This window comes from the organism of the source record quoted next, unplaced genomic scaffold (assembly GCF_019419815.1).
Source record: "Pyrus x bretschneideri cultivar Hongxiangsu unplaced genomic scaffold, Pyrus_bretschneideri_v1 Contig3, whole genome shotgun sequence".
Taxonomy (NCBI): Eukaryota; Viridiplantae; Streptophyta; class Magnoliopsida; order Rosales; family Rosaceae; genus Pyrus; species Pyrus x bretschneideri.
In genome coordinates, this window is record NW_025999612.1 from 6710250 (window position 1) to 6723132 (window position 12883).

Sequence of the window (12883 nt, forward strand, 5' to 3'; positions counted from 1 at the left end):
AACGCATTTTAGATGATGATTGTATCGGTTGTTGGTCTGAACTAGTTAAAATTTGATGAACTCTTTCTCCTAGTATGATTAGTGATATTTTTTTTTTGTAAGTAAGAGATTTTAAGTTCGGATCTCGTAGATAATGAATTTAATACCAATAACCGTATTTGACTATATTGTTATATTTTAAAAAATTCCTATCATTGAGGTTTAATAATAAAACAGAAATGATGAACTATTAACTTATACGATACAGCGAGTTATATCACAAAAAATTCCTATCATTGAGGTTTAATAATAAAACAAACATGAGAACTTTATGACTAGCAATTTTGAATGGTTCAACACCGTTGGATGTCAAATGAAGCAGAATTCCAGCATTTGACTGATAATGCGCATATTCTTTCATTGGCGGCTTAATGTTGCCACTTAAGACTAGCAATTTAGAATTGACCTAATTCTTAATTAAGATGGTATGATGATCAGATAAGACATATACGACACAATTATACTACTACAGTGACATCTCATGCTAATAATATATTGACTTTTATTCACGTAGCGTTTTTTCATTAACAAAAATCACCACAGTGATGTATCCCTACTGTATAAGTTACTCATCACATGCTTCAACAAAACAATGGTGGAAGTAGAGCAATTGCTCCAAAAGCCTCCAGGGTCATATATAATCATCATTGGCTATAGATTGAGTGGATGAAGGTTAAGATGGTCAAATCATATACCATAATATTTGGTCAAATTCAATGAGGGTTTCAGCAATTTGGCCGGCGCCTAAGCATATTACAATTGCATAAAACACAACGGGGTTGCTTTCCATAATAATTAAGAGACGTAATGTATATTGCATGGTCTGCCCCTAAACTTGCTTCCTTGTACGCTTCTGAATTGGCCGAACTCCTTGACCCCTTTTGCATGGACATGCAAATTATATATATGATGTCTTGTTTACTGGTTTCTTTGTCAATTAAGTGGAATTCAACAAGGCAAAATCAAACCTTAATCTAAGCATGTGAACAGGTTGTAGCTAGCTAGGTCTTGGTCAATACAGAAGATTAATTTTCCTTAATCAACAAATCCGCTGAATGAGCATACTATACAGACCTAACATGTAAATAACCCCTCTCGTAACTGTGCAAGCGACGCGTAGGTTTAGCACCACCGTACGCCTTGCGATGTGACTCTAACGGAGACATTGAGTGAGAAGAACGAGCACCTTCCCCACTAGGCCGCAACATTGGGCGACTAGTGCTTGAAATGATTGCTTGAAAGAAACCAGTTGATGCCAGAATAATACAATATCGCAGTGAAACCGACCATATAATGGTTGAAACACTTGCATGCTTTCGTCGTGTAAATTATTTTATGTCCTTCAAGCTCTGTAGTCCGTCACCTTCTAATTTGACCTCCGACCTCACACACACACACACATACATTTATAGCTAGCTGCATGAGCTACACATGCATGATGGTTATGTTTGAAGAATAGACGAGTATTAACTTTATCAGGCTTTCCACATGTAAGCGTTTTCTAGTCAATTATTACAATTATTTTCATATATGGACGGACCATAATATAATATATTGGTCCAATTTACTTAGAATCTTTTATAATTCTTACTCTTCAGTTATCTTCGTAGAGTAACTAAAATTATAACACAATAAGCGGGATGGATGTGGGATATGGAAAGTAATGGTCTCTATTGAGAGTATGAATCTCACATCACAAAGTGGTGGTTAACGATATTTTCTACGCCTCCTTCGAGTGTTTGCTTTATTTTCTATTAAAATTATAACACAATAAGCAGGATGGATGTGGGATATGGAAAGTAATAGTCTCTATTGAGAGTATGAATCTCACATCACAAAGTGGTGACTAACGATATTTTCTACGCCTCCTTCGAGTGTGGGATACAATAAATGTTTTAATTGTTAGATCTTCGTTTAAATTAAAATTTAGCAATTCTAAAGTCTGGAGTATCACATATTCCTGAGGACCATATAATTTTTTGGGACTAGCTATAAGCCTATAACACACAAAAAATTATAGATTTACCATGAGGAAACAAAATAACTAACGCAACTAATGGACACTTGAACGGACATGATTATATCCATAACTAACTCCACTTCCATTTTTTTGAAGAAAATCTTCTATCAATCTTCTATTAGGACTATCTGTATACAGTAGCACATTCACATGAGATCGGCTTTCCTGCATATCGGTCCCATATCGAGAGACTACCTCATGTGAGCGTGCAGCCGTCCAAAGGGTTTTCTCCATCGACCCCATTACTTGAAAAGTTAAAGAGTTTTTAACCGCCAATGATTCTTCAAGAATTGACATCGTTGAGGAGGATGCGTATGTCACTGGGCGCGTAGACGGTGAATAATGAATTTCTACATCACGTACACTTCATATATATGATTTTGGAAAATCCCATCAGATGTGCTCACTTCACCTATCAAATATTGCATTTCGGCTGTACCACCGACCATGTCAATTCCTCAAATAGTTGATTACAAATTTGAACAAATGATTAAGGGATGTGCTATCCACACACTCCTTATTAATTTTGGTAATTTGATATTCTTCATTTTATCCAATCCGACGATGAAAAATTTGAAAGGTGGGAGAGAAATAAAAAACGGTGTGTAGATATCACACCTCATGATTAAATGAGTAACAAATTATGTACATAGTCATGGTTTATTAATATAATAAGACTATTTCCATACACAAAACTGGAACTATGTAAGTACTGAATTATCATAGTGGTTATGATATTTTTCTTCAACCCACCCCGTCTCATGTTCAAAACCCTCATAGTGTAGATTAATTTTGAAAATTGTCGTAATAAAAGACACCGACACTTTCAATACAAGTAAACCTCACACACAATTACAAAGTGTTGTACACTTGGTAATATGTTGTGAAATTTTAGTCTAAATCGACTTTCCAACAACCTAAAGTTAGGTTTATCTGTGATAAGACGACGTTGCCCGACGAGGGAACACACAAAAGGATGAAAAATCGTGTTAGTGCTTAACAGGTGTAGGGTTTGAAATGTCATCTCATCTCAGCTCTTTCGATTTGACTAGTTACCAAAATACACAGGCACAAGGTTTGGCAGGATGCACGAAGCCTGTTGGGACCTGCTTGAAAGAATTCATCATGAGAGAAACATTTTCCAAAAGGAAAGAACTTCTTATCAGAAGAGTACTAGCTCTTGTAAATGGTTGTTTTAGACTTGGGGGAGAACTTATGTCACCAAGACAAAATTCTAAATTCTAATGGCACAGTTATTCAATGAGTGCGTGTTAGCAGTTCATAATTTGAAGATAAAAAGTTAATATTATGATAGGAGGTCTTGTAAGAGTAATAATCCGTGATAAGTAAATACTAAAGAAAGGCTATGGAGTGGTGGTGCCACTAAGATCGTGTTTTTGTTACAAGATAGATTTTCGTTGTTAGCTCATATTGAATGCAAAAATCTAAATTTTATGCTCGTATTTTTGTATTTGGGTCTAAAAATGAAGAATGATTTACATGAATAAATTCAGTGTTAAATGACGTCTTGATCTATTGAAACAATGATATTTGTAAATTTTTCTTTTCATTAATTTTTATTATTAAACCAAAATACTATCATAGCGTAAATCATTCTATGTAAGTCCCTCTTTTCTATTAATTTCTTACAAGTTCTTTTTTTGCTCAAATCGCAATGACCCCAATCATTGCACATAGCAACACATTCTCTTCCCTCTTTGCTTTAGGGCCCACAATTTGATTTCATTAATTAAAAGCAATCTCAAATATTGATTCGGTACTTTGAAGGATGATGCTTACATTTATTTTTGGACCGTCCAAAAAAAAGCTTTCATTTGGATTTGACTTTACCTTTTGTGCTCCAACCGCAAATAAAAAAGAACAACTTACATGGAACAAGATTATTATCATTTTAGGATCTTAATTGGAGTGTCAAAGCAAAGAAAGAAACTTACATGAAACTAAATCATTGTAATTTTAGGGTCTTAATTCAATAATATTTGTTATATACTTACACATGTCAATGCATTATTGACCAGAACGCAACATGACAATGAACATATTCCATATAAGTCCTGCCAACCAAGGTGTCATAAAAAATGGAAAGAAAATAAAAACCCAACTTGCCAACCAGTTTCCATCCAAAGAGCATCAAACTTGGAAAGAAAGGATTTTGTCCATATTTTCTGACTCAAGATTCTCTGTGCAATGATTAAATTAATCATATACCAACTGTCCCAGGGGCATAAATAATAGCAAAAATGGGGCAGGTGGTTTGTGTTTAACCAACCTTCTGTTAAATCCATACACATTTACATCACAATCAAATGAGCACAGGTTTCAAAAGCTAGTGTGCCAAATAGCTTCATCACCTTCTCCACATCGCTCGTGCACCTCCTCCATTCTCTCCACCGATTTGCATATGCCGCTGCAGCTCCAGTCGAACGATGCAGCACAAGGGTTTCCTGCTTGAGCTTTCCACTCACACTCTTTGAGAAAGACAAGAGAGTTTCGAGTTATACACAGTTGAGATCGAGCTTAAGAACATCTAAATTGAACTAATTACAGTGTGATCTTTTGTGTGGCTTGCAAGAAAAGTGATTATTTTGGTGAGAAGCATCAACTGCAATGGCTTTTAACAATCAATAAGTTGAGTTTAAATAACTAATTGCGTAGAAAAGCAAAAAGCATCAATCTTGAGGTCATATGCATAAAGAAACTAACAGCTTAATGTCTTGAAGTGGAACTAAATTGAGTTGCCAAGAACTTACCAGTAGAGGTACCACAGCAAAGGCTTCGCTCGTCAATGTGCTCAACATCAAGACCAATAAACCAAGAACCCAAAGAGACATCCTCATTTGCATATTTGTGAAGTATGTGCCTAAAGTGGAAAACAGAACTTTTCCAAGTTACATGGCAAGAACAAAATGCAGAATTTTTTTGTTGTGTGTGTGTGCGTATAAGAGAAAAATGAGACTGCCCAAAAGGACTTACCGATGGACTGAGATGTAAGTTGCTAAATCTTTGGAAATTGCGTATATTTGACCTGTTGCATGCCGAAAATACTTATTTCCCTCCTCTCCAAATTTCCAATATTCCGGTTCATGGTACTTGACCCCCCTATCAAAATAGGTACAGATGATGAATGACAAACATAAACTAAACAAGAGAGATGCACAGCATTTGGCTGCTTACTTATTCGCTAGGACAGGTCCAGACTTCATACAACCGATATATGTACGAGGTTTTGATCTATGACTGGCCAAAGTAGAACCAACCATACCTGTCAAATATTGAAATTAATTCAGTGCCGCAGATTCTGCATCAATTGTTTCCTCCCCATATTTCCACACCAGATACAGCTGAATTAAAAATATACACACTAACCAAGATTTATGTGCACATCGTCATCAACCTTGATATAAAAGTCAGCATCCCACTTAGAGACAGCTGCGGTAAAATATGTTTGGGTTTTTGACGACAATTCATGATATCCTTCTATGTGATTCTGCAGATGTACAATGGTGAACACTTCATAAGGTCCACCGAAGTGATTTGAAGTTTGAACCAATAGACAATCTAGATCTTAAAACAACTAAAAAATGCCCACCAAAGGGTTTAAGAATTTTGTTCCTTTGAGTGGTTCCCAAGACAATATATCTGCATAAAGCATTGCATGAGTCTCCAAACAACTAACTGGAGATAACAGGTAATTTGGTCCTAGGCACTCGGTACTTACCAGCCGGAAAAAATCCTTATGTTTCTCATCTTCTACATCAATGGCACGATCCAAAAGGCCACCTGGAGTTGCACTGACGACAAAAAAGGAACCAGTAAGTTTTGTTAAAATTTTCATTCTGAAGAAAGCAGTTTAGTAAGCTAGTCACTTGCAATATAGAGTAAGCCTACCTGTGTCCAATAACAAACCGCATAATAATTCCCTTTTCTGCCTCTAGCTTCTTTAACTCATCCCCTGGAAAAGTGATAAACTAATCAATTATGTGTGTCTATATATACATATGCTTATTTCTTATAGCAGCAACTAATCTTTTATGTGAGAGAAATGGATTTCGAGTTTTTTGGATTTCAACCTTGGGGCATCCACGTTTCCCTGATTGACTCCCTTCGTTTTCGGCTGCTAAAGGCAGTCATGATTCCCATCACAAAGAAAAGCTTCTGGCGCTCTTTCAATGGCTCCTTTCCCGGTCTTATCACCACAGGAGATCCTTCATGATTGCCAGATTTAGAAGCTCTCGCTGTCGCTAGCTGGACCTCTAATGTGGAGATTGTCTTATCTAATGCCCTGGAAAGAAATGCAGCATAAATGTCAATAACATACCAACATCAATGTATATATTGAAATACAAAAAATGATCACTTTGAAGATTTCCTCAAATAATAGAAGGACATGGGAAGTTACATGATCACATCATGTGTTTGCGAGACTTGAGAAAGGATGTCTCCCACGCCATCAGTGACCTCCTGCAGTAGCACGGATAAACTATTACTGATTTACTATATAAATGGAGCTGACAAATGTTTGGATCTTGTAACTTGCCTTCTTCTCACAATTAACTATGGGAGGCAGAACTCTTCTTGGTTGATCTTTCTCCAGTGGTGAAGCCTCCTCATCAATTTTGTCTGGATCGGGAACACCCCAAAAGCTGCAAGATAAACATCAGCAACTGACCAATGCAATTTTCTGTCAAGAAAAGAACAATATGAACCAGACAAATACAGTCCCATGTCACATGAGTGGGATGGATAAAAAAATTCGTTTCCAAGCAATTTACAGTTCAACTCTCATACTTTACTTTATGGTAGTTGCGTTAAATCCTCAGCTTTCTAAGGTCATCCAATGATCCTTTGCTTCTCTTGTCACATTCATGTGATTTGGGTACCATAGTTGGGCTTCACCAGCCTAGTACATTAGATTTTTGTGGTGATTGATCAACACTCAAAACTTATATTTCTATGCAATATCAGAGACACAGGAGATCTGGTTCCAAATCGAAGAGTAAATCTATTGGCAGAATTTGCCAAAGGAATATAAATTACCAATCATAGAGCAAAGCTACGCAGATCAAGAGTATTATTGGGTGCATATTCGTCTTCAAGTTGTTGCCATCTGTCAGCTACATGTTCCTTTTGCAATGCCAGCCAACTGATAGAAACTATTCTGACCAGAATTTGATTCTTCAAGGGAAAAGTTTCGGTACAATGTGACTGAGTACATAAACTTATCTAACACTAGGTCAAAAATTGGCATCACCGTTTAGAATAACCGACCTCCCACCGGCTCCAATGGCTAGAAATCTCTTCCAGCACCACTGAACTGTATCAACTGGCTGCCATTACTTTATTTACCATCCAAAGGAGTTAACTTGAAACCATTTTCCTAATGTCTGGCCAACTTAAAATCGATCAGCAAGCTCCCCAAATTTCTACGAAACTCGAAAAATCAGCTTTGCGACCAAATGAACACTCAAATATCATGGAGAACTGCTTATCCAACCGGAGTTAACCTTTCAGACTCCAACGCAAAACTTCACTGAATCTACTACTTTCCACACTAAAAAGCCAATAGATCACAACATATTCCTTAAACCAAATCATGTAATTTTAAATTACGATCACGATTCAGCACCCATTATGTCCAATTGGAAACTTAAGTACAATCAAAATTACTAAATAGGATTAGCAAACATCCTAAATTTCAAACAATGGTGCCAACAGAATTTGAATTAAGAAACCAGAGCATCATTTGCAAAAAACAGCAAAAGGGTCGGAAAAGATGTCTCATTTGTAGCAAACAACGTTAAAAAATGCATATTTACAAGCCCCATTAGACTGAGAAGCAAATCTGGAAACTGAAAGAACCACCTCAACACAAGATCTTAGAGAGAGAGAGAGAGAGAGAGAGAGAGAGAACCTGTTGACAACAAGAACACCGAGGAAGAAGCTGGCAATGCAGAAGAGAGAAGCCCATCTAACGGAGACTCCATTGCCGACCTTGTGAGGTTTACTGAGACCCATCTGCAAAAAAGTCGTCAGCTTTAAGGAACCTCCGCTTTGCTTAAGCTTTTGTGGAGTGGGGTTTTGGGGAGGAAGCTTCAGGAAGAAAATATGAGCAGTAGCAACCCCATTACAGAAAGATCAGTTTTTCTTACAGACAGCACAGCAACAAAATCATGTCCTGAAACAGTGACTTATATATTCGAAAAGGAAAAGGAAGGGAAATAGATGGAGTTAAACAGTTGAGGGGAGATGGGCTACCTAGTAATTATAATTTTCCATTTTCTCCATTTTTCTGTCACGGTAAAAATAATATTATTTAAAATGTTTTGAAAAAATAATGACAAAAGCCATGGCAGCTTTAACCGTCAATAATGTCCCTTTATTCTTAAGCTTTTCCAAGCAATGGAATGCATTCGCACTGGCTATACTTTCTGCGCCTTTGCCCTTGTTTTTGTATATTGTTTTTTATTTTTTATTTTTCCATGTATTATTTCTACATGCTTATCTTTTTGCAGATTTCCTGTTTAATTTAAGATATATGGTTATGTCTTTCTGTTTTTTTAATAGCACAAATACATGTAGATGTGCAAGAAAAATAGAAGAGTAGCGTGTAGAAATTATTTTGCTAATATAAAAACTTGAAACCTCATAATTTTATGTATTGTTTGTGCTGACTCTAGTATTGTTGATGTAGCAATTTGACCTGTAATTTACCATATACCCCAATTTTGAATACTAGTCTCTATGTAGAAAAATAAAAAAAACTTATCTACGCCTGTGATGTGAAACTTTCGTTTTTATACCCTTTTGTATATGATTTCATGTATGTCACTAATGTATGATTATTATATGATGATTATTATACGTACTTGTTGGTAAAGTCTTTGTGCCAATATTGTTTTACTCGGTCTTAATTTATCAAGAGATGAGTATTGAACTAGTGACAAAAATCATGTTTATGTAACCAAATTCAAAGTTGGAGTCACGATGCACATAGGATACAGTGTTATACAAGCAACAATCACGATGTATTAAAACAACATATTTTACCAGCAAAATATATTATCTATGTAAAACTTATAATTTTATTTCATTAACATTTCAATCGATCTAAATACAAAAAGAAAACCTTTGATAAAAAAAATACAGAAAGAAAACTTTACTTTGAAGGAGCTCAACATATAATTCAGATAATCTCTTTGCAAATGTAGATTTGTAAAATGGAAAAATGCTTCTATTGCAATTCAAAAAAGCTTTATCGGTACTGCATAAACAAGCTGCAAAATGATAAATCTAACTTTCTAGCCCTTTAGAGCAGACATAAACAATTTACGAAGCCAAAGAGGGCAATCTTGGCCACATGCAAAAATAGAGCTGCGAACAAAGTTGGCCAAAGGTTGTTAAAGGAAATTGTAGCAATGGTCCTTCAATTTTAACTTAATTGGAATAATGATTCCTCGACTAAAAATTCTTGACCATTGGTTCCTTAAGTCATCAATACATGTAGCTATAATTTTTTTCGTTAACTCCATTAAAACTTTCGTTAAAATGAGTCACGTGCCACGCACGTGAAGTTGAATCAAGGAGCAAATATAAAAAACCAAATAAAAAAATTATAGCAATGATCTCTCAACTTTAACCCAATTAGACAAATAGTCCCCCAACTTTAACCCAATTGAAACAATGGTCCCTCAACTTTAACCTCATTGTAGTAATGGTCCTTCCAACCTGAGTCATTCTGACGAAATTCTGATGGAGTTGACGAAAAAACCATAATTGCACGTTTTGATGAGTTAAGAGACCAATTGTCATGGATTTTAGGTGAGGGACCATTGCTTCAATAGGATTAAAGTTAAGGGACCATTGCTACAATTTTCTATATACTGTAAACTTGGCTACTCAAAAATGAGTTTGAACTCCTGCTCAAAACTCGTAGTGCATAAATCACAGAGCTTTTGAGTTTATGATCAGAACTGTTAATATTATGAATCACACTATAAAAATCATCTCTGCAAAAAAATGAATTAAAAAAAAGTCGTTTCGTCAATCTATTCTAGCAAATATATAAACGGTTAGTAATGATTTTACCAATTCTATTTATTTGTTTTTATACAATTCGTTGACTAAACAACCTTAGTTCTAATTGATTTTTTTTGCGTAGACGGTTTTTATAGGCTGATTTATAATATGAACAATTTTGATATTCGTTGACTAAACAACCTAAGTTTTAATTGATTTTTTTTGCGTAGACGGTTTTTATAGGCTGATTTATAATATGAACAATTCTGATTGTAAACACGAAATTCTATAAATTGACAACAAATAAGTTTTGAGTATGAACTTGAAAAAGGTAAGTTAGGTTGGTGAATGGTTATAGTAAATGTGACTTAAAGTCAAGGCTCACATAGTCCATTTGATGCCAGGGTGTCGAATGGCAAACAGACAGACAGAACGACGTACGTGAATGCATGATGAAGTCATAGAAGTGAGTTACACTTATGCACAAATTTAAATTATCCAAAAATTAAAAAAAGAAAAGGATAAAAATATTAAATTTGTATAGTTGTGGTAGAGCACCATTACGATACCATACTCCCACATCCTCCGACACCTTAAGAAATTTTTGTGTGGGTTGAAAATACCGTTACGTGTTGTTATAATTCTACGTATTCTGATATAAGTGGAGAATAGAGTTGATATGTTTTAATTTTATGATTTATTAAAAATTTAAAATGCATATTATAACTAATAACATGCTGTGATGGTGTTCTAGGTACCCTAAACCCTATTGCTACCATATAAACCCTAGATTCTCCTCTCCAACACCATTCCCTTCTTCACGGGTCCTGATTGCCATGACTTATATTTTTGACTTGTCCGGTTGTCCCTACCCTCCCTTTTTCTTTCCATCAACTTTGTTTAACTTTACGTAGGAGTGAATTTAGCAGTTCATCAGATCCAGTGCCAGATTTTTTTTTTTTGTTCCGTCCTGTGTTGTTTTCCTGTTTTTAAATCCATAACTTGAGGCAAAAGTAAAGCTTGAATATGTGAGCTCCAAGTGTTTTAATTAATTGTGTTTTAAGCTTTGTTTTACATACTAATTCTACTATCATGCATGCCCAGGTGTTGCAGAAGAAACTAAATTAACAAATTAAGCCTCTAAAAATTTGGTAGTGATGGGTTAGTTTGATCATTTCTGAGATTAGTTATAGTGATGCACTGTTGATGGTGGCTACCAATCACATTATTTTGTTAGGCAGTTCTGTTGATAGATTATATATTTATATGTCAACACTTTCATTTTATATGCTAATGGAGCTGATAAGCATCATAGAACATGTAACTCAAGTGGTTAAGAACGTTTATCTTTGGCACCCAACGCCCTAGGTCCTAATTATTACCGAAACAAACATATGAGTGTATCTCCGAGATGCTCACACTACAAACTAGTTGCTGAGGGATGCCTATTTGCTTATTATCATGCAACATACGCGACATCATAAACTTAGAAAAATTGGTTGCAGTAATTGGTAATGTGCAGCTTCTTAATGATCATCGTCATCCTCCAACACAATGGACATCTAGACAAGATTTACCCAAACCCGGCCCAATGAAGATTTACCCAAACCCGGGCCCATTCATGGTGGGCTTTTACAAAACCTGCTCTTACCTTAATTGCCCCAAGCCCATATTCAACCCTAGTGGGTATTTTGGCAAATCACTTTTAAGAATTTGCCCTGCTAAACTTATGTGTCAAATTATACAACTTTGGGATGAAGAAATACAAATTTGAGATGTAAAGCTGCATTTACATCGCGTAGATTTCCAGAAAATGTAAATGTAATAGCTACTCTAATGGAAGAGATTTTAATTTGGAATCTAATTTATTTTTTTCTCTTTGATTGGCATGGTCCTTCTTCACAAGATGTACAGTTACATTTTTATCTACATTTTTTGACAAAGATAAGTATTTTATATTCCGAATATTGGATGGTTTTTGAACCAACAAAAAATGTAAAATGTCCATTCCAATGCCTTTTGTATGGACATTTGGCATCTCTTATTGGATATAAAAAGTGATTTCTATTATTTAATAAAGAAATTGTTATTAGCACTCCAAAAATCTCATTCCACACTCCAAATTTTTTATATTAGGAAAGAAAAATACATTTATAAGGAGTGTAGAATGAGATTTTTGGAGTGCCAATAACACTTCCCTTTAATAAATTCACCTATATTAAAGAGTGTGTTAGTTTTGTCTGTTCCCAATAACATTACAATTATGTTTTTGGTTGATTGATAAAACTCTTCCTTGTAAGTACGGTTGAGGTTTTAAAAAAATGTTCATTCATCACTTGGTATTTCACAACTTTTTTTTATACAACGATATATTTACAATAAGAGAATGAGAGAATAAATTGGTTATGAACTCTTCATTCTCTAGATTAAACCTGAGACCTTTTACTTACAAGTGAATAGAGGTGGAAAAAAATATTGAAAATTCCAAACCGAACTGAAAAAATCCCGAAACCGAACCAAAAATCCTGAAAATTTAGGTACCCAATCCCGAACTTATCTCAAAATTTCGATACGGGAATCAATCTCACATTTTCATTCGTTCGGTAATCCCGAACCGAACCGAAATAGATATACATTATTTAATTTTAAATATATATTTAGAATTGTAACAGCCGTTGGATTTGGTTGAGATTTAATCTTAACCGTTGAATCTAAATAAAACCCTCACTCAGTCACTCTCTCTCTCGACCTCACCTCACCCTCCTCGTCGATTTCTCTCGATCTCTC

General features: G+C 35.2%; 1 protein-coding gene across 2 annotated transcripts; it reads right to left on the minus strand.

Moving 5' to 3' along the window:
• Positions 1–4256: 4256 nt before the first annotated feature.
• On the minus strand, positions 4257–8290 carry LOC103950712 (beta-1,6-galactosyltransferase GALT31A). Of its 2 annotated transcripts, none has more exons than XM_009361937.3 (11): positions 7992–8290; positions 6618–6723; positions 6480–6541; positions 6151–6362; positions 5969–6032; positions 5799–5871; positions 5447–5567; positions 5255–5342; positions 5054–5179; positions 4831–4940; positions 4257–4548 (listed from the first exon to the last, which is right to left on the minus strand). In XM_009361937.3, the coding sequence occupies exons 1-11, from the start codon at positions 8093–8095 to the stop codon at positions 4400–4402; spliced, it is 1215 nt and encodes a 404-aa protein (XP_009360212.1). In that variant the 5' UTR covers positions 8096–8290; the 3' UTR covers positions 4257–4399. The 2 variants fall into 2 exon arrangements, with proteins under 2 accessions (XP_009360212.1, XP_048445103.1); XM_048589146.1 differs by lacking the exon at positions 7992–8290 and adding an exon at positions 7118–7940.
• Positions 8291–12883: the final 4593 nt, after the last annotated feature.

What these genes read in the sequence shown, in the direction of transcription:
- LOC103950712 (XM_009361937.3), bottom strand. Translation starts at nt 8,095, where the DNA reads ATGGGTCTCAGTAAACCTCACAAGGTCGGCAATGGAGTCTCCGTTAGA. An exon ending in TAGTTAATTGTGAGAAGAAG is followed by an intron (nt 6,542 to 6,617) that starts GCAAGTTACAAG and finishes GTGCTACTGCAG; the next exon opens with GAGGTCACTGATGGCGTGGG. An exon ending in GGACCTGTCCTAGCGAATAA is followed by an intron (nt 5,180 to 5,254) that starts GTAAGCAGCCAA and finishes CTATTTTGATAG; the next exon opens with GGGGGTCAAGTACCATGAAC.